At 43.5% G+C, this 21,374-nt stretch overlaps 1 protein-coding gene across 2 annotated transcripts; it reads left to right on the top strand.

Moving 5' to 3' along the window:
* Position 1: 1 nt before the first annotated feature.
* LOC124312064 (peripheral plasma membrane protein CASK-like) lies at positions 2 to 21,203 on the top strand. Of its 2 annotated transcripts, XM_046776501.1 has the most exons (22): positions 2 to 167; positions 539 to 615; positions 686 to 798; positions 859 to 964; positions 1,034 to 1,111; positions 1,176 to 1,351; positions 1,420 to 1,595; positions 1,682 to 1,804; positions 1,882 to 2,071; positions 2,958 to 3,085; positions 3,615 to 3,785; positions 12,383 to 12,676; positions 12,991 to 13,155; positions 15,265 to 15,333; positions 16,201 to 16,230; positions 17,283 to 17,381; positions 17,512 to 17,656; positions 18,244 to 18,363; positions 18,443 to 18,553; positions 18,660 to 18,767; positions 18,855 to 19,030; positions 19,099 to 21,203. In XM_046776501.1, exons 2-22 carry the CDS (start codon positions 557 to 559, stop codon positions 19,276 to 19,278), a joined length of 2,817 nt encoding a protein of 938 aa, XP_046632457.1. In that variant the 5' UTR covers positions 2 to 167; positions 539 to 556; the 3' UTR covers positions 19,279 to 21,203. The 2 variants fall into 2 exon arrangements, with proteins under 2 accessions (XP_046632457.1, XP_046632458.1); XM_046776502.1 differs by lacking the exon at positions 16,201 to 16,230 and having other exon boundaries at positions 3 to 167.
* Positions 21,204 to 21,374: the final 171 nt, after the last annotated feature.

The raw sequence follows: 21,374 nt of genomic DNA, 5'->3' as shown, positions 1-21,374 counted from the left end.
TGCGGGTAACCTAGGCTGGGATCCAGGGAAAAGATCGAAGTAATGTCTGCTCTGTGTGTAATGGGCAAGGCAAGACGCTTCGTCCAAGAATGGCTTAAAGACTTGTTGTACATTTATTAGTTGCGTTTGTTTGGTGAAATTTTTCTGTTTTGGACCAAATTGCTAATGTAAGTACCTATCTACTATCAAGAATCAAAATCATCGTCGTTTGAATTCTCACATTCGTACCGGAGAAGGGGATGGGCGTTTTTTGGCAGCACTCACAGGAAACAGCATGCTAGTGGAAATATTATTATGGCAAGGGAAAGGGGAGGGGAATGTTTAGTAAACCTGCAATCAAATTCTTTTAGATATTGTTATTCTTTAAGATTACTATTCTAGAGAAGGGTGTTTAGTTGCCATTTCCTTCTTAGGCTGAAAGTGAACCTGATAAATCAGGAAATGGCTGGTTGAACTCAATTAATGCACCCACACAATAAGAATGACAGCACTTCCTTTCTATTTCTTACTAACCTGAATTTGAATTCTTTCTCAATAGTGTTCTACAAGCTTCAAAATGACTGAAGATGATATTTTGTTTGATGAAGCTTACGAGTTACAAGAAGTTATTTGGAGGTAAACATCATTATCATATTAAATTTTATCATTTTCCCAATAATTTTTTTGTCATTAAATTAAATTTTAGGGGTTCATGCAGTGTTATTAGGCGCTGCACCCACCGGTTAACAGCACAACATTTTGCTGTTAAAATTGTTGATGCAGCCAAATTTACTGCCATTCCGTCACTCACACTTGACAGTATATTTAAATGTAGATTTTTAACTTTACTAATCCCTAATTATTTCAAATTATTTTTAGATCTTAAACTTGAGGCCACCATATGCCACATGCTTAAACACCCCCACATAGTAGAGTTATTAGAAACCTACAGTTCTGAAGGAATGGTGTACATGGTGTATGAATTGTAAGTTTTTACACTCCTGCTTGTACATATGGGTAATGATTGACTGAATCTATTTTTTTTTTTTATTAGGATGGAAGGAGCTGATTTGTGTATAGAAATTGTTAAACGTGCCACATCTGGTTTTGTTTATAGTGAAGCTGTAGCAAGGTAACCTAATTTACCTTTTTAAACTTAAGTTGGAATTACATTAACCTTTGGTTGGTTTGTTTAGCCATTATTTTCGTCAAGTGCTTGAGGCACTCCGTTACTGCCATGATCACGACATTATCCATCGAGATTTACGACCTCACAACATTTTGCTTGCAAATAAAGAAAATTCGGCGCCCGTAAAACTAGCGGGTTTCGGATGCGCTAAGCGTCTTACTGACGAAGATGTGGTGACATCAGGTCTGATTGTTGATGTTATGTTTTTCCATTCAATTTACAGTATTAGTTCAAGTATTAATTTTGTACAGGTCGATTGGGAGATAGCTTCTATATTAGCCCTGAAATGGCTTTGAATCGACCGCATGGCAAAGCGTCGGACATATGGAGTGCAGGAGTATTGCTCCATATTCTGCTGTCTGGAACACAACCTTTTTTGGGGACAGACGAATCCTTGAGATACACCATCTGCAGTGGCGAGCTGCACGTAAGTGGACATCGTAAATTTATTTCAAGGCTTTCTAGCCTAGATCCTTCTAAATTTGTCCGCATTTTTCCTGGGCAATTTTGCAGTTCGATGCTCCAGTCTGGGGAGCCATTAGTGACCACGCAAAGGATTTACTGCAGCAGCTTTTGTGCGTCGACCAAAACGATCGTCTATCGGTTCACGAAGCTTTGGAACACCGGTGGCTCAAGGTGAATTTTGAATTTTTCCTTGCCTTTGTGGACGTGACCAATGCAAAACCTGCTTTGACTGCTTGATTTGTATTCAGAATCGAGACAAGTGCGCCTCCAGAGACCACCTCCACCTCACCGTAGAAGAGATGCGCATATTCAATGCTCGTAGGAAGCTCAAGAGTTTGATCGTGGCCACGGCAAATTCCATCAAATGGGGGCATCCTTCTTTAGATCCCAACTGCGACGCCTTTTCCGATATTGATGAAGATGAATCAATATCCAACAGTAAGTCACGCACTATTTTAATAGTGACCTACGGGCTTTTAAATAGATTATTTTTCGATTCCCCTTTGGAGTTGCATGAATGTTTGCAGGGATATTGTATGTAGCAATTACGTCAGTTGGTGGATGTGTAGCAAGAGGGCGTTCGCAGGAACAAGAGAATTTGTGGAAACCGGATTCCGTGAACTCCAGCTAGCTTCATCTAGATTTATTTCTCTTCATAGATTTGCACGACCAATCTTGATAACTTATTTTTAATTTGAACTTGCAATACGTGTTCCTCGATAAATCGGTGCCGTAATACGCAAAAATCTAATTCTTTCCAACCTTGGATAATAGTTGAGCTTTTGTTCAAACGAAATGCTAAATTTATCGCTCGTAAATTTCTTTCCGAACCATATTGAGTCGCTTTTATTTCCAACCGGGGGAATCCCATATGGTAGTCGTCTCCGGTTTCCATTTGCGGTTTAAGAGTTGTGGCTGGTTTACTCCATTGAAGAGGATTCCGCTAGTAAAAAAGGCTTTCATTGACGGACGGGGGGATCACATCCGCTCTTTTATTGGGGGGATGGCTTTCGTCCTGATTGGATTTCATTGATTGGCACCTCTTGTTGGATGCCTGCCGAATGAAAGGAGAGCACATAGCAGGAAATTTACTTTTTATTACTTTGAAACCAAGTAAATAAAACTTTAACACGTGAAAGCTTAAAGTTGGGTTTATTTTAAAATAGAAGTGTGGCCGCTAATTGATCGAATTCATTTTACGGATTATCGGCATACTGCATTTCACTCGTACTAAAATGGTTTTCTAGTATCCCTGCAACATGCTTTCGTGTTTTAAAGGATGCTGGTTAAATGTTCATTTTTTGTTGTTGTTTCATTTCGTTAGATGCTGTCAATGCTGTCCTCGATAGTATTGACGAGATCCAGTTTCTCCAGGATACGCCATGGATTCATCGGGATGTGGAAAGCATGCGACAAGTTCTTAATAGTTCCAGACTTCATTCACTCTTGACGGTAAGAAATGGGAAGAGTAAATGTTTATCAAAACTTGCCGTTCTTCTAACCTTTAGTTTCATTTTCATTATTTGTCTTCTCCTCCCCAACGAACATTTCTTCTCGTATCGATTCTTTGTCTCCCTCTGGCCGGCTTCGTCCCGCCCTTTAGTGACGACATTCATAACTTTTCTTCTCATTCTTTTCTGTGTGTTAGTTGAAAAGAGAGAGCTTCTTTCCGAGCGTTCGTTTCGGGCTTACTAAAAGAGGCACAACAGAGCTTTCAACCCTCTTTCCTCTGTCCCGCGGGTTGCCCGATTTTCCAACACATTCTTTTTTTCTTTTCTTTTCCTTATATGATTCTTAGTCAATCTTCTTATTTCCCCCAATGTTCTCGTATGTCATTTCCGGAACCTGCCATCCATGACAAGTTTTCAAAATTCGACTGGTAGCATCGACACTGTTGATTCTTTTGATTTTCGATCAGAAAACGACGTTGAAGGGAATTTCCATAATTGTGATGTAACTAATATTACTTTTGGTTCCGCAGTTGTACGACAAGATCAGCTGTCGGGTATCAACGTCACATCGGTTAGCGACGTCAGATGCTGTGAAACGATACCGTCATGCCACTGACGTCTTGCGGGAATTACCGCGTTCAGTTCGTGAGACTCCAGACGTCCGAGAACTTCGTGATGTGCTCTCTAACCCATTTCTCAAGGTGAGTTCTGACTGACTTAGTACCTTTATCTTAGGGTGTTGAAAATTCCTTTTCCCTCCCAGTCTGGCCATCTCGATGTCTCCAATGGGACGTAAAAGCACTCGACTAGATTAGCTGGTCCTTTGAGTGTATGGTTTACGTTAACCTCTTGTAAAGAAGACGTTGTACGAAAGTCCAATCGTCATCGATTCCCTGTGGATATGTTGTCTTCGTCAGTGTAGATTCCGTTCCATTTCTGTCCTGATACTAGACGACCCCTTTTTTGTGTGCATCTTTTGTCGTCGCGTTGTGGTAGACGGGCTTAGCATTAGGAATTTTTGCTCTGTTGAATTCGACGGAAAACGGAAATAATGAAAGAGGCAGTGATGCGTACAGAACTGGGCACTCGGTTTTGTTGTTGTTGCTGCTGCTGCTGCTGCTGCTGCTGCTGCTGCTGCTGCTACTGCTACTGCTGCTACTGCTGGACGTTCCCCGGAAGATTCTTTATCCAACGTCGTTTCGCTCGTCTGGATGTATAATCCGAATACAACTAGTGCACAAAATCTTCCGTCCGTGTCCGCACTGCCACCCACTCAAATGATGTTGGCTAGGGAAAAAAGAGCGAAGCGCCTTTCGTGATTTTTCCTTTTTCCCCTCTATCATCCCATCTCTCCGTTTATTCTCCATGTCTTTTTTCCGCTTTAGATTCATCTATCTTTCAGTTGCTTTTTTTCCTTCTTGCAATGTCTCTGGACGCAGGCGCCGCCAGTTTGGATGGCTAACCCCTTACGTCTCTTCCTTTTCTGTCTCTCCTCCCTCCACTCTGTTCTCCACTCCGATCATTCGCCTCCACCAGTCGTGTGTGTTGGTGCTGTCGGAGTCGTCTACATTCAGCTTCAGCAGAGTGAGCTCGACTAGTGCTTCACGAGGAGCTGCAGCGCGGCAACCCTAGTCTCTCTCCTGTCTGGGTGTTTGTTTTTTTTATAACCGGCCATCTTTCGTGTATATATCTCCCCTTCTTTTTCCGCCCTCGTGGGTTCCATAGTTACCGCTGGCACTCTGTCCGTGGAAAGAAAAGCACAAATTCCGCCTTGCCAAAATTGTGAATTTTCATCGTATCCCTTTTACATGGGAAATATTGGTTATCTATTGGCACTGTACTGTGTTTACGCGTGTTTATTGAAGAGGGGGACTCGCCTTTGTCTTTTCTGACAAAGTTGATTGTCTTGTCAAGATGGATAGTGTTTGGCTAAGGCCTCTAAGGTCCCTGGTGTAGTATGCAGCTCGTGCGAAATCCCTGGCTTGCTAACTGTGCCTCGATAGGAGTAACTCGTACTCCTGCTTTTCTTTCTCCGTCTTCTTTTGCCGTAGTCAGCCCGCATCGATCACTTGGCTGGATTGCTCTAGACAGTGTAGTAGCTCTATCGTTTTGCCCCGTGCTAGCCAATCCACGATCTAGCCAATCGACGATCGTCGATTTGTTCGATTACGGTCGTATTCATTCCGGTCTGACGGGAAACTGGTCGAGCGGCCACAATGCAAGGGCGAGGATTATGGCCGGCAGTTCATCAGCGTCAGCACCAGCACCAGCAGCATCCGCATTATTACGGCCAGCCGGCGGCACCTCTGCCACAGCATCCTCACAACCATCATCATCAACAACAACCACAACAATTTCATCTCCATCATTCGCTTCCACGCGAAATACATGCGCATCAACAATTTGCCCCGCACCATCATCATCACCAACAACAACCGGTGCAACATCATGTGCTCCAGCATCAAAGTCAACTTCAATTGCAGCAGCAGCAGCCGCCGCCGCAGCAGCAGTATTATCAGCCCCGCTTACAGCGACGTGCCGAATCCCCGCCTGACTATTACCCGGGCAACTATGATCATGTCGGTCCCCATACCGGATGCCCAGTGCACAGTCCCTTTCGCTACTGGCTGGATGAGCATGGGGTTCCCGGGCCTAGTTACCAATCGTACTTTCCACCGCCAGCGCCCCTTCGCAACTTGGCACACGCCGGACACCATCCGCTTCACTTGAGCCAAGAGTTCAACCCGCGGCCACCGCGACCCATTAGTCGTTCCCTTCATCGGCGAAACACACAACCAGTAAGAAGAAAAAGAGCAAGGGAGAGAGAGAGAGAGAGAGAGAAAAAAAAATGTTATCCTTCCAATCGTCGTGCTCCCGAACCCCGCCCCCCTTCCATCCAGTTTCCACCCCATCTTTTGGATCGAGTTTCATTGTGATCACGGCCTCTCGAGTTGACTACGTTACCGCCTTGAGGTCTTCCCCGGCCATCTCTTGTAGCTTTTATTTCATTAGGAAACTGCCAACGACCATCCGCCTCCTCCTTTTTTTGTGATGGATGACGTGAGTCTACTGCAGACATTTGTCTTCCGTTGCATCCCTCTGGAGACGAATGGCGGGGATCCGAGAAAAACGAACTGGTGCAGAAATCGTGCACCGTGTGAGGCTGAATAGAATTTGTAGGGTTGGAAATTCTAATTAATATTCATTGGAAATGAATAGCTGCGTCAGAACGAGGGTACAATAAGCTTGTTAAACAAGCTAAGGAAGATAGCTTTGATCATTTGTTGTGAGCAAACAGGGGTCGGACTCGCTAGCTTTTTCAGTAATCCATCCAAACTTTGAAAGACGGCCTGGTGAAGTTTAACACACCCGTTTCTCTTGTTCCCCTTTTGTTCTTAATTAGAATGCCAACATGGTTTCCGTTGACACAGCGTAATGAGGAAGAGGCTGTGCGAATTCTGTTATTCTGCTTTGCTCTAGCCGGTACCTCTTTCTCATCATTAGCATACAATGCTTCTGTTGCTTTCGATAGCGTAGGCTAAACAAGATGAAGTAGTGTGGGGGCGGCTTTGCAAATCGAAATTGGATGCCCGTTTTTATTTGAACTTTGGGAGATCAATCTTTCTTTCACACCCTTCTTTAAGTAGGGGGGGAGGACATAAAGGTCACAGTGCAAAGTTGGAGTGCAAGATAATCTAAGTAGCGAACGCGAACTGAGAAGAGATTGATAAGCTAAAACTGAAAGAAGCCAAAAAGTCGAAGGTATTTATCTCTTGAACTTTCGCCTTTTTCCTTTCGATCTTTAACAGAAGTTTTGCCAACACGGACCGAGTTGTCACTATTTGCCTAGCTAGAATCTTCTCATTCCACCCCTCCCGAACTCCTCTCTTGGTAAAGAGCCTCTATGAACTATTTTCCCATTTCGTGGGATAATCGATGAGTTAGACCCTTGATTCGGGGCGTGGTGCGTTCGATAAAGAATTCATAGGCAATTGCGATGATGTATTAAAGCCGACACGAAATGTGTTGTAGGGCAGACACTATTCTTGACACGTCCAATCCTTAAAATAGTCAGGCGAGGCGACAAAGTTTCTGAATCCGTTTCACTTTACTGTCGCGTTCTTGTCGGTGTGTGTGTGCATGTGCGTGCGCACTGCGTCGAGCTCGACAAAACGAGTTAGCTGTCGGAATAGGGTTTGTTTTCCCATTCATAGTAGTTTGAAACGGTTGTATTCAATCATATATGCAATGCCTTGTCTGGTTCAACCAGTGTTGATATTTTGGTCCGCGTTGGTTATGGCAAGAGAGAGAGAGAGAAGGATTCAACCATCCAGATAGCTACCACTGGGTGTAGAGCTGTAGATCACTGCGCTCGCGGCTCTTACATCAAAGTTGTCGAGCTCCACGCCCTCTCTCTCTTGCGATCTCCATCTTTTCTCTTTATTGATCGATACGCAGCAAACCGTCTCGTGCGTTAGGACGACTAAATGAGAAATGAGAAAGCGAAATATAAATAAGTTGAGCGCGCATTCAAGTAAAGCCCATCACGAGACATTTGCCATCTTCACACTTTATCTTACGTTTGATTTTCTCATAGCGCCTTTGATGATTGCTCCCACTTACTTTCACTCGTCGGGATGAGATGTGAAAAGTGTTTTCATTTCTACCCATCCATCCGCCCATTTTGTTTGTTGCATCCAACCTCTCTCCAGCTCCTGCGTGCTCCCGTTCTCCCTCTCTTTGATACATATAGAAAATTCGTTCTTCCTACACCCAAACCGGGGTGATTCGATTACATCATGGAGTCTACTGGCGTCGCCTTCTTATTCCTGCTCCTTACTTTTTTTTTGGGGGGGGGGGGGGTAGGGGAGAGGGGGCGGGGTTATGTTCCTTTCCTCCTTATTTAATGTGCAACTCGGCACGACCTCGACGGAGTTTTCTTTCTCATATCTTTTATAGTTATAAGGCAACAAGAGAGTCGATCCTCGTCAACATCGCTTCATCTTGTCGGTCGTTTCGGCTCCGCTCCGCTGTCATTAAGCCCAAACGTCGAGGGTGTACTTGTCCGAGGGCGTGGTTATATTTTTGAATGGCGCGCTGATATCAAGCGTTGATTGCCCCACATACAGAGTTGATTTGCGAGAATCAATGCAAAGAAAAAGGATGTTATCCGCTTGAGAGAGAATTTCAAAGAACAAATTAATGTCGCATGTAGATTGGCGGAAGTGAGTGGGTGAAGAGCCTTTTTCTTCTTTTTATTCCTTTCTTTTTGGGCTTTGTCAAGAGCAAGAGAGAGACGAGCGAGTTGCCTCGTTGGAAAACGAATTCCGTCCCGGATTTTGGCACAGTCCCATTATTGTACACAACCTCGGCGAGTCGATAGCACTCGCCCGCTATTAGAATGTGGTGCAAAATGCCCTTGTTTCTAGTTGAGTTGGACGAGATAAAAGATGTTTTAGAAAATTTCTCCTTGTTTATCCTTCGTTTGTCGCTTTCAGCAAGCTCTGGGCAATGCGCATCTCTTTCTTTTGCACACACACAGAGAGAGAGAGAATATGCCTAACAGCCGGGCTTTGGGAAATGAAATACACCGAAAAGGGAGAAAAATGAAAGGAGGCGTTTCAGTAGGAGAAAGAGCCGTACGTGCGTAAAATCCCTACTTCAACCTTACGCGTTATGTATGTGCGTCCTGATCCCAGTGTTTTTTTCTACATTTATTTCCGAGTTGTGACGGCGCAGCAGCTCTGTCTTTTACTGCATTAGGAAGTGAAGCTAGGAAACCGAAAGGAAAGGTCTCGGCCTATCTTCGTCACGAGAGTGAGTTGTGTTTGTCTAGGTGTGACAAGTTTTGATGTATTTATTTCGTTTTTTTCTTTCTCCTCTCTGCTGGGCCAGTTCCCGACTCAAATCTACGAGAGAGTAAAACATGGAAAAAGCTTCCAATCCAAACATAAATCCCTCCCCAACAACTTACCGTTTCGAGATCTTCTAGTTGAAGGAGGATTGCGTTGGCGTTGTCGTGTCAACACCAATGTATAAAAGAGAAAAAAAAAAGACAGGCGGGTGAAAAGGAGGCAGAGGAACTGTAATTGCCTTTGGAAAAACGTGTCGTATACACACACAGTCTAGAAGTAAAAGAAGAAGAAAACATGGTTGGATGGAATCGCAAAGAAAAGTATGAGGCAAATCCCGTGACGCGTGCGGAATTCAGCTCGGAAAGTGGACATGCTGGGTGTGTATGTGTGTTGAGGCACTACGCCCCAAATGTTTCATATCTAGGAGGCGGCGGCGACAGTGGGTGAAGGGTGAAAAGAAAAACTGGCTGGGTTGAAGATGATTTGTTTCCTTATGCCAGCATGTTTTCCCCTCCACGTCTCTTCTTTATTTTGGGAGGTTTCGACTCGTTTCCCTTTTTTCTGCCGTTTCTTTTCTCTCTTTTCATTTTTAAGGCTGTAAAATTGCTTTCTCCAGGAAAAGAAAAGCCTGTATTTTCTAATCAACTTGCCAACTTGGCTAGAAACCCAGAAGATTGCTGACGAGTAGAGAGGCAGGGGGGGGGGTGCTATTTTGTTGATTAAACTCTCAAACGAGCGAGTCGTTTGATTCTCCTCCCCATATATATATATGTGTGTGTGTCTATATATATATCTATATTTATGTATACGTATACCTTTGAAGCTCCGACCTTCCGGCTCTTGCTTCTCTAGGACTCTTTTTTGGATGTTCCATTTCCTCCTCTATTTCCGTTTCTCCTTCCGTTTCTCCTTCCATGGCAATCATGTGGTCGTTGACTCGTTGTCCTGCATCCAATCATCTGACCAACGCGTTTTCTCCTTTTGTCTGTGTCTTTTCAGAATTTTTGAGTTGTCTCTCTTTCTTTCTGTTGCTCCCTTTTCTTCTTCTTTTCTCCGCCTTCTATAGTGGAGTAGAGGGTTCGTGTACGGCCATCATCGCCCACGATGATTGGCCCAGTTCGAAGTGAGGACCTCTCTCGGACCTCTCTACTTGTCTTTTTTGTGCCTGCTGGCCCGACACTTCTCATACAAAATAACGGCGGCCTGACGCTTACATAAAGTGAAATTGTCACGCAGGGAGTCCTGATATCTAAACCGAAATTTCTTGGATGACGGTCACCAGGATCCCAAGTCCCTTGGCAAACCTTTGCTTCACACCCCAAACAGGATTTGCTGGAAGGAATTCAAAAGATGAAAAGGAAGTCTGAGAGGAAGAAAGAAACGAGAAGTAGGAGCACTGGGGGGGGGGGGGTAGCTTTTCGTCACATGCGATTCACATTGTAACCAAAAAAGACAAAAAAAGAAGCAACCAAGATTACTTTTCAACATCGCATCCCAAAGAAAAAAAAAGAGAAGGACGGACGTGTGTCTTACATAAGAATAAATGGTCAAATAGATGTCTAGACGGATAAACACGATGGAGTCAGTAGTGAGGTATTGTGCGTCGCGATCGATAGGCTACCGCCGTCCAAAAGCGCAGGACTTATTCGAGAACAAGAGTGAAAGGCAGAAAATGGAAAGTCTCCCATTCTTTTTATTTTCATCCCAACCCCCAGTCACTTTTGATGTAGACACCGATTGAAAAGCGGATGGTTAGAGTAACAACTACACTGATATTGTGTCCCCGTGCACACACCAGTGATTCCTTGTTGTTGGTAGTGCTTTTTTGAGGGTCGCTGGTGAATACTGTCCTTCCGCTTCGACCGAAGAAAGGAGACAAAAAAAGCTGTTGCCAAGGAAATTGATATCACCGAGCTGTTTGCTTGTTTCGCCCACTTTTTGAACGTCGAAACTGAAGTGATTAAAGAAACGGAATGGATTCGAGGATCACGGCGGTTGTTTTAGTTCCTCGAGTGTAGACAAAACACGTTCGCACTCGAGCTGGAAAAACATTTGTTTCCATTTTAGTGATGTAATAATATTGATCGTTTCTGCCGGTTTTCATTCGTCCTTGGTGGAGCATTACGCCGCATGCCTCGCTTAATTCGAGCAGATTACATTCGTCATTATTCTTGGCTACATGCGGAATGGAATTGATAGATAACAGCTCACCAAAAAGAGTTCTTTTATTTTATTTTATTTTCATTTCTCCCTTGGTTTTTGTTGATGCCCCTTCATTGTGATCACTTGAGGGTTGTGACACAATGCTCTGTATTGCGGTCTATCCTATCGCAGCGTCCTCGATGGCTCCTTCGTGCGTACACAGTGCTTGGGTCGACGTCGCAAGCAGCCAGCCGTGATTCTTATTCTTCCTCGCCTTGTCGTCTTTGGGTGTTCTCCCTCCCGTTCTTCTCCGAGAGAAAGAGGGCGTATTCGATCTTGATAATTGGTCGACCTCCTCCGAATTTCGTTACAATTTTGTCAGCAATGAGGATGAACTCGCAACGTTGCAAACAAATCAATAATCCTTTATCAAGGAAGTAACTCGATTCTCTGAAAAGAGCGCTCACGCTCATCCCGGTGAATAATCAAGTGTAGCGATGAAACGAAGGATAAAGCGAAAAAGTCGATCTAGTCGGTTCGATAACGACAACCGGGGCAACACTGTGGAAACGACAATTTCTAAACTAAAGGACGTCGGGAAACAAGGTTGTGAATAACCATCACCAAAGCAACACTACTAATGTTACTCTGCCCTCCGCGCCGCTGTTTCACTTTGGTTCGATTCACACGGGGAAGCCTAGATATTTCCCCGCCGAGCGCATATCGCATACGAGACGGTCGAGTCTCGGCGGACTGTATACAACTGTTGCAACGCGAGTGAGCAAAAAGAAAAGCGAAACCTGGTACAGCAGGCAATCTAGGTCTAGCGGGAGTAAAAGTTGGAATAGCAAAGTTGCCAATGGGTGTGGGTCGACAGACCGCTTCTTTTCTCTTCTTTTCTCTGCTTTTAATCAAACTCACTCTATCTTCTCAATGCCCAACTTACTGTAATCGCATTCTGACGACTCTTTGTCCGGCCAATTTGCCCATATCCTTTTTTTTTCCTCATTTATTCTTTTCTTTTTCTCCTCTGCTTTGTCACGGCGGGTAACTTGCGTCGCCCGTCGTCCGCCTCTCGTTCTCGTGTTTTATGTAAGTCTCCATTTGTAATGCATCATCCTTTGCCTTTATGAAAGTTGACAAACGAAGGGGTCGGCAATCCTCTCTTTCAAGTCTGGCTGGGGAGGAAGTTGTCCGAAAAGTCTACGTGTCACTGTTGTTGCTAAGATGTCCTTATCGACTTTTATTTCTTTTCTTTTTTTGTTGTGACTCTAATATTCTTTCTTTAATTGTAATAATAGGCTTTGCTGCAAGCTCACGATGTCATTGGTTACGAATTCTATGGGGACGATTCAGAAGGAGCCAGAGTGACACCGCCGCCTCTACTGCCACCCGTTTACCTTAGTCATTCATCCATCGCTGGGTCAACATCGATGGGCGGTTTGTACGGCACCCACGCACTGGACGGTCTAACCAGACCAGACAGCAGTTTGGGCGGTGTAACTGGAGGAGCTGCCAATGGAGATGTTCAACCTTTAGAGCACGTCACTCGCGTCCGTTTGGTCCAGTTCCAGAAGAATACCGACGAGCCGATGGTACGTACAGTCAGGCACACCATAAGAAACTGCAGCAAACACGACGAATTACTGTATAGCTCTCTGTAAAGTATAGTATAGTGTGTGTGTGTGTGTGTAGCCTGCCACATATATTTATTTTAACATTTGCCGTCGATCGATAACTGCGGACGCCCGCCTTCTTGTTGTGCACGGCGGTCATCACTTGGCCTCCTACATCGTTGTTAACATTGACGCCGATCGATGGATGGACGAGAGAGAGAGAGTGTCTTTTTTTTTTTTACATCTTGTATCCCAAGCACCATATTGAAGTGGTATTGGTATTCTTCCTCTAGGGCATTACGCTGAAGGTTACGGAAGATGGACGCTGCATTGTGGCACGCATCATGCACGGAGGCATGATTCACCGGCAGGCAACTCTTCACGTTGGCGACGAGATTCGTGAGATAAACAGCATGCCTGTAGCCAACAAGAGCGTCGACGCTCTTCAGAAAATACTGGTATTTCATCGCTTTTTTCAATATACTTCACCATTTTTTCTTTTTTCTTATTGTGGAATGCGATAAACGGGGGTCTAGACGGCTGGGAAAGGGAAGTGAGGCAATAGTAGTGTATTTTTATTTGATTTTGTTTTCAAAGAAAAGTTTAGAGCTCTGAATGGCTAGTCGATGAACGTTCCTTCCGTTCTCGCTCCGGTTAATCTTTGAAAGACTCCTTCAGGGAGGGATGTGGTGGTGGGAGGGGGGGAGGGAAGGGAAGGGAAGAGCCCACTGGGAATCGAGAGACGAAGACGGACAATCGCTAATCAGCTTGAGCCGGGAATCGGATGAGTAATTATATGTTGCAGCATTTACTCAATACTGCCGCATCTCTATTCTCTGTTTATATGTATATGTGCGTCTGTAGTGGGATTTTAATCTGCGGGTTGGGATTAGACAAGCTGTGCTGTGCCGACAGACAAGTACGGATGCCTTTCGACGTAGCTGAGTGGTCATTTTTTTTCTTCTTCCAGCGGGTGTAGGCGAGTGGTTTCTCTCTTTTTTGTTTTTAGACAGAAAAGTTGGTCCAGTTGCAGCTGATAGTTGTAATTGCTTTCTCGTTTGGAATACTGAGGCCGTTATAATAGCACGCGTCGAGAGTAGTCGCAGTGGCGATACCACGGCCGTAATCATAACAGTGTAATACTATTAGTAGTTTGTTGTTGGGCGTCAGCTGTGCATCCACATTTCTGGTCGATGCTTACAGATACGGTGACGTCACGTACGGACGTCTATCCCGTTTCCAAAAAGTCGCAAGTGGGTCGTGCAGTATAGCGGGCGCTAAGTAACGAGTCGAGTCTTTCACGATCACTTCGGCGAATGCCGTGAACGGGCCGCCTCCTACACGCGGCCCGAAAATCTACTCCAGAGGGAGTATTCAGAAAAAGGGGTTTGGTCGGGGGGAGGTTGAGGGGGGCTCTTGTGTGGTGGAGTGGTCGGTTGCGTAAGTCTATACGGCGGAGACGACCGGTTGAGGATGGAGAAATAGATGAGGCTCTAAATGAGTTAGATACAATTTGATGGGAAAAGGAAATGCAGTTAAAGGCGATACGTAGCAGTTGGAGGGAAGAATGGAATCCGTTTAGTTTCGAAGAAGTGTCAGCTGTCGGGGGAGAGATTGGGGTCGACGGAGAGCGCACGCGTAAAGTGTCTTTTCAGCCGAGCCAGGCAAAGATGAGGTTTCGCGGAAAAGGTTAGGTTAGAGCCTTCAAGATCAATGCGCTCCTGTCGACTCGCAAATCAAAAATACTCGGCCCACCCAAAGATAAGATTGCTTTACCTCGAGATCAGACACAACAATGGTGCCTGATGTCGATGGTGAGGGCGTCCTCCATTCCCATTTCATCCAACAATGAAGGAAGTAACAAAACAAAAAAGAAAAAAAGAAATATGGGCGTTAGCTTCCGCCTTGCTTTTGTTTTCTCTGCGCGCGTTGTCACGGCTTTATTTTATTTTGAAATTGTTTCTATTCCCGCGGGTTTAGTAGACGACGTCGTCCGTTGGTTAGCAGGGAAAAACAAATGAAAATGTAATGGGAGAGAATTGCGGAGTAAAGAGTTTTCGAGGCGTGCAAGAGTTTTCCATCAGCATCCCTTCCACCTACCTGATACCGACTATATACCTGCCCATCCACCCCTGCCCACCGTCGAGTTAGTTATACAGCATGGCTGCGTGAGGCAACTTCACTTTGTTCAGCTTTTGTGTTTCGTCGGAAAGCGGAAAACGACGTGGGTGGATCTATTTCGATGAGCAAATGAGAACGAGGAAGTTAACGCCCAGCCTACCATGCGGGAGGAAATTTTGGAATATTGCGGTGACGCCGAATCAAGAACGAACGCCGGGGAGAAAAAAGGAATAGCTATGGGATAAGAAGAAGAAGAAGAAAAAAAAAATAGTATATGTAAACCTTAACAGTGAGGATTGGGCGGAAGAGTGGAAGGGAAAAAAGGGACGAAGAAACCGGAGCGAGTCGGATGGAGGAGCAAAATAGAAGGGAGAGGAGAGAGAAAGAGAGAGAGTATTGATTTCAGGATTCCCTTCTCTCTCTCTCATGTTGCGTGTTTCCTGCAGCGAGAAGCCCGCGGATCGGTCACCTTCAAGATTGTGCCGTCGTACCGGAGCGCCCCGCCGCCTTGTGAGGTACGACAACATCCATCTCGATTCATCCATACTTACGCTCGTCCTTCTGATCTCTATCCTTTCCTCAAACACGTTCACTCCTTATCCTCCGATTCTCCTCATGTTGACGCTACGACGACTGACTGACAGATATACATTTTCCTCTCCTCTTTTCACAACTCTTTTCCTATTGCAGTCCAGTTTTCACCCTCAAAAAAAAAAAAAAAAAAAAAAAAGTCTTTCACAATCTTCCTTCCTTTTGACCACTCTTTAAGATGAGACAGTCGATGAGAGTAGGTAGAGTCTCTCTATGGAACTCTCTCTCTCTTTTGTGATTCGCTCTTTCTTTCTCCAAAGCCATTTTCCAAAGCCAAGAGAGAGTGAAACGGAGAATGAAACTATTTCATGTGATATTTGAGTATGTTATTGTGGTACCATAGTGCCTTTTAGTTTGGAAAGGGAAAGAGAAAAAGACAAAACAAATTTATGCCGCTCCTGGTTCATATTTCTTGTGATATCCAATTTGTGCATGGGCAAGTTTCGATTGTCTTGAAAATGGACCAGAGTCGAACTTTTTAAAAAGAAACGCCCACGTGGAATCGTCAAATATGATGAAATTTTCCTATTCACTTTTATTTCCGTCGATCCAACGGAAATAAAAGATAAAGTAAGAAAATTTAAGCGGAAAAATGACACTAGAAACACTTTGGTCCTATTGCCTATCTGTCTAGATTGGAAAAAGAATATTTTATTTACAGTATCAGTGAACGGCAATATATATATTGATGTTTCATTTTTTGGCCGGTCTCTTTTCTGTGTGTCCCTTTTGGTCTTTTCTTTCTCTCTATCTTTCGCATTTCGTTCCATTTCCCGCTTCCCAAACAACAGTTATTCAGGATTAATCCACAGCCGGTTCTTGTAAGTACTGTCTCATGATAATCGATCAGTCTTCTGTTTTTCCTTTTTTAACAAGTCAAGTTCTACGGGGTTGCTATTATTTTTCATTATCATCATTATTTGTTTTGTTTTTTTACTTGTCATTATTATTATTTTTTTTCGACCGGGAGAGTAAATACTTAAGGCCTTTTATTTCTTTTTGCCGTGTTGCCCATCAATTTTATTTTTAAACATTAAAAAAAAATCCCTTCTCTTCATTTTCTTTTTGCCAAATTGCCTCCGCTCTGGAGTTGAAAGTTATTGGGTTGATTCGTTTCTTATTTATACTATTGTCACTACTCCCCTACTATACAAACACTCTCTCTCTCTCTTGCCATTTCCACTACTTTGCACACAAGGAAAGAATAAGAGTCATTACTTCAGAGCCGACTTTCCACTTCCTTCTCCCTTTCCTTTAATTGATGCACGATCTGTTTTCGTACTCGAATACAAAAAAAAAAAAAAAAAAAAAAAAAATACAAACAAACAAACGAAAAAGAAGGGGGATCTGGTGGGAAAAGGAATCTGGCGAAGATGTAGTCAATGGACTAAACCACTTGATTTGGTTCTCGCGCATCCTTCTTTTTCTCCTCCGACTTTTTCCCCCTTTTTTCCCACCTTTTCTGTTTGATGTAGCAATTTGATTGACTGCATGCGATTATTGACGTCTCTCTGCCTCTTATTTGTTGTTTTGCTTTTTCCCCTTCAAAGTAAAATTTATATCTACTATGCATATATATATATTTTTTTTTTTTTTATATACATTCCTCTTGTTTTTTGTTTTAGAATTTTTTACTGTTCATCTCCCTTTTAAAAAATTTCAAATTTTCATTCATTTTTTTTTCCCCCGACGCTGCATATCTACTTCTTAAAAAAAGGCCATTTCTAAGTTTCTTTTTATCCTTTTCTACTGTTAGCTTTGGAATGTTCAATAAACTAGCCGGTGTGACGGTTTTTCATCATGCTTTTTGTAATGCGGGTCTCGTTCTTTCTTTATTTGTTCCGCAACGGCTCGATTTCCGAAAACATCGCAGATCTACGTCCGAGCCCAATTCGATTACGACCCGCTGGGAGACGACACTATCCCCTGTGCTCAAGCTGGCATTGCTTTCAAGACGGGTGACATCCTGCAGGTTTGTACAATATCAATTTTTGAGTGACGCCAGAGACATGAGCAATTGCATTTCCTTTGTATTCATTATCTCACCCGACTGCGGCATTCGATATTCATGACTTGACTTGTTCTCTTCTTAAACAATGCAGATTATTAGCAAGGACGACAACCGATGGTGGCAAGCCAGGAAGGACGGTGCCGGAGAGTTGGCACCCGCTGGATTGGTCCCTTCTCCCGAGTTACAAGAGTGGCGAATCGCCTGTTCGACAGTGGAAAAGAGCAAACGAGAACAAGGTAAAAACCCGAAAACAATTATTCATTTGACTAGGATTTTTCCTTTCGATTAATAATTTCAAAGCGAGTTAACAGCAGGATGAAACTTAACTGCAGTTGTCAGACTTGTTGCCCACGTTTCCAGACAAGAAACTTTTCTATCTTAAAAAATGCACCAACTCGGGCTTGTATTGCTCTCCAACTTTCGTTGTGTAAGTCTATTGAGGCTCAGCGGAGGTTATTTTTTTGGACCGAATCAATGACGCAGTCGTACGCATCCAGCTTCCGGAAGCAAAGTCTTACTAGTGGCTCTCACACAGCAAACACAATTTCCTGAGCTGGCCCCCTCTTTTGTTTTATTAGCTTTTACCTCCTCGCTCTCCCACTCGCTCTCTCTCTTTCGACTCTCAGACCCTTTCTGCGTGTCTTTAATACAAATGCAGACTCCCGACTCTTCATCCGATATTGTTTGGATTTCCTCGTCAATATGACTCTTGTTGTTAAGACGAGCCAGATGGCGTATTGAGCCGTTATACTCTGTACGTTGTGTGCCGGGTACTGATCAAACATGGACCCCCTACCCGGGTCTTTATTATTTCCCATTGCAGTCAACTGCTCGTTTTTTCCCAAGAAGAAGAAACAGTACAAGGACAAGTATATGGCCAAACACAATACAGTCTTTGATCAAATGGACGTCGTGACATACGAAGAAGTCGTCAAGTTGCAGTGTATGTATCAACTCGCCAATCTTTTATGAACACGACCGATGAAAACGGTGTAGTCTATAATCCTCTTCTCTTCTTGCAGCCTATCACCGAAGAACGCTGGTTTTGTTGGGGGCTCACGGCGTTGGTAGGCGGCATATCAAGAACACCATGATAGCCAACCATCCCGACAATTATGCCTACCCGATCCCTCGTAAGTTTCGTCGTCGTCTAATCACGAACTCTGGTTCGAATGTCTGGATTGTCTGGATTTTTCATGTTTTGTTTTTTGTCGTTTGTTTTTGTTTTATGTTGTCCAGATACGACGAGACTGCCACGGAAAGAAGAAGAAAATGGGAAAAATTATTTTTTCGTCTCGCATGACGAGATGATGGCTGACATTGCTGCCAACGAATACTTGGAATACGGTAGGGAAAAAAAAAAAAAAAATTGTGTGTTTCGCCCGAGAGAGTTGACTCGAGTTTTTCGTTTCCCTGTTTTTTTCCCATCTTCAGGAACCCACGAAGACGCCATGTACGGTACAAAATTGGAAACGATACGAAGGATACACGCTGACGGAAAGGTGGCTATCTTGGACGTAGAACCCCAAGCTCTAAAAGTGCTGCGCACCGCCGAGTATTCGCCGTTTGTCGTGTTTATAGCAGCGCCTTCCGTTCAAAATATCAATGACGTAAGAATGTATTTCTCTTCAACTTGTTGGATCGCGTAATCGACTGTTTTTTCTTGTCACTTTTGCAGTACGACGGAAGTCTGGAGCGATTGATCAAAGAATCTGCACTGTTGAAATCTTCGTACGGACACTACTTTGACCTGACTATCGTGAACAACGACATTGAAGAAACCATAAGAGTTCTGGAGCAGACCATGGAGACGTTGCCGAGCAGTGCACAGTGGATACCCGTGTCCTGGATTTACTAATGTACAGATGTAATCTAGCAACTTTATACTCTTATTTCTCCTCCATATCTTTCTTTTTCGTTTCCCACTCTTGTTTCATCCAACCTTATCAAATCACAATGGATCTTCTATTCCTTCTAGATCTTAGCGCAACACGTAAAAAAGTTGATCAGCAGCTCAAAGTGAAGAAATTCCGGATAAAAGCGAGGGTTTATTTGAAAGTTTTTTAGGAGGTTAAGTCTGCTGGCGGGCAAAATGCGGTAGAGAGAGAGAGAGAAAGAAGTAAATGGTTTTTAATGCTTCGTTGTTTTTCGCCTGTTCACCGATGAACAAATCGGCGCAAAGTTTCAAGATTTTTTTCTCGTCATTTGACGAAAAAGGAAAAAGAAAAAGGTTTTTGTAACCTTGGCCTCCTAAGTTACTCTTCTGCTTAACAGGATGCGATAGCAATTCAAAACTTTTTAGAACAAGTTTCTGGCGACCGGCTGTAGCGATTACGTTGAACACCCCCCCTGCCCTCTTCACTCCCGACCATTTACACAATCTCTAGCCGGTGCAGCTCATTGATTCCCATTTGCTGGTTACACTTTTCCACGTCACCCAATCCCCCCTCTCGCCCAAACAAAAATCAATTCGCTTTGTGAATCCCTTCTCGCATCGACCGGTCTGGGTGGGGTTGCCCCCCTTCTCTCTCAAATCTTCAAATCTGATACGCGTTAGAATTTCTTCCATATGTAAGTAATTGTTTGGGTTTTAAAAATTGACTGCCATGCGATGTACTGGTCGATTGACAGCTTCATTTCCCTCGAAAAAAACGGAAACTTGGCATCTTCCAGCAGCGTGAGTCACGAAGACGACGATAACAAATGACAAAACATAAGACGGGTCGTTTTTGATAGAATCACAAAGCCTGTGCTTTTTTTCAATCACAGGATTTCATTTTTTTTTGTAGCTAGGAGCTAATATCAGATAGATAAGACACTGTTAATGTTTCTGTTATCCTTTAACATTAAAAACCCCCGAGCCCTGTCTTCCTTCTTGAATCGCGGTCCCACTTGGTTGATGGAATATGGTGTGGATGATGACACGCACATAGTTCAGTTTCCTATGCGCGGTTCATTTCCACCATACTCGGAATCTTTTACCGGAATCTGAAGTATCTGAGCAATATGATCGAAATTGGTTGGATCTGCCAGACAGCTGTATTATTACTGAAAGTGTTATCAACATCTTTCACCGTTCCATCTCTCTTCCCCCCCCCTCCTACCGACTTTTTTTTTTCGTTTCCTTTTTCAATCTTGTGCACGAAAAAAATCCAGATGTAAATGTCATTTTCAAATCAATGTTGAATCAATAGGATCTATCTTTACAGTTTACAAGAGAATGAGAGGCGGACATTGTGTCGTCGACACTGCGCATGTCTCAACTCCCCCGAAAAAATCCCGGTTTCCCTTTTCCCCATGATCCCTCTATTGCCAAAAGTAAGAAGACGCATGGGGGAAAACAAGCTGTTTTTTTATGAACGTTCGTGCGACAATTTTTAAAAATGATGCAGTTGTTGTAATCAAATCAATCTGTTGAGAAAATTTGAAAGTTGAGGGAATGGAAGTTGCAGGATTATTCTTTAAGTGTGAGTTGGAAGATGTGTATTTCTGTATGCATACTTTGCAACCAATGATGTTCAGAATTCTTTATCTGAGTTTACTGATGATGTTTTACAAAAACAAAAACTTCTTCTTCTCATTCCTTTGCTGCCCTTTGCCCCAATATCATCACTTTTCATCACTTGCTCTACACAAGTCGCAACATCCATTCAAAAAGGACAACGCCGTCTTGGTTGATTTTTCATTCCGTGGCGGCCACATCATTGTTGACTTCTCTTTTTCTTTTCCTTTTTTTTGAATGTATGACATGATTGCGAAGTTATTACAAGATAACACAACAAATAATAGCGTTTTATTCATTTTTAAATATCGTTTGTCACAAGAGTTTTGATCATTTGATTGCGATTACGAGTTTGGAATAAAAGAACTTGGTCTATTGCGTCTCTACAAATATTGATTGCACTCATTCTTTGTAATAACTTGTTGATTGATAAGAAAATAGTACATAGGAAA

The sequence above is a fragment of the Daphnia pulicaria genome, chromosome 8 (genome assembly GCF_021234035.1).
Source record: "Daphnia pulicaria isolate SC F1-1A chromosome 8, SC_F0-13Bv2, whole genome shotgun sequence".
NCBI lineage: Eukaryota > Metazoa > Arthropoda > Branchiopoda > Diplostraca > Daphniidae > Daphnia > Daphnia pulicaria.
This window is presented reverse-complemented; position numbering and strand designations above follow the sequence as displayed.

Excerpts from the sequence above, each read along its gene's own strand:
- LOC124312064 (XM_046776501.1), top strand. The coding sequence starts at position 557 with ATGACTGAAGATGATATTTTGTTTGATGAAGCTTACGAGTTACAAGAA. Across the intron at positions 1,112-1,175 it reads TATAGTGAAGCTGTAGCAAG|CCATTATTTTCGTCAAGTGC; the intron begins GTAACCTAATTT and ends TGGTTTGTTTAG. Across the intron at positions 2,072-2,957 it reads AGATGAATCAATATCCAACA|ATGCTGTCAATGCTGTCCTC; the intron begins GTAAGTCACGCA and ends TCATTTCGTTAG.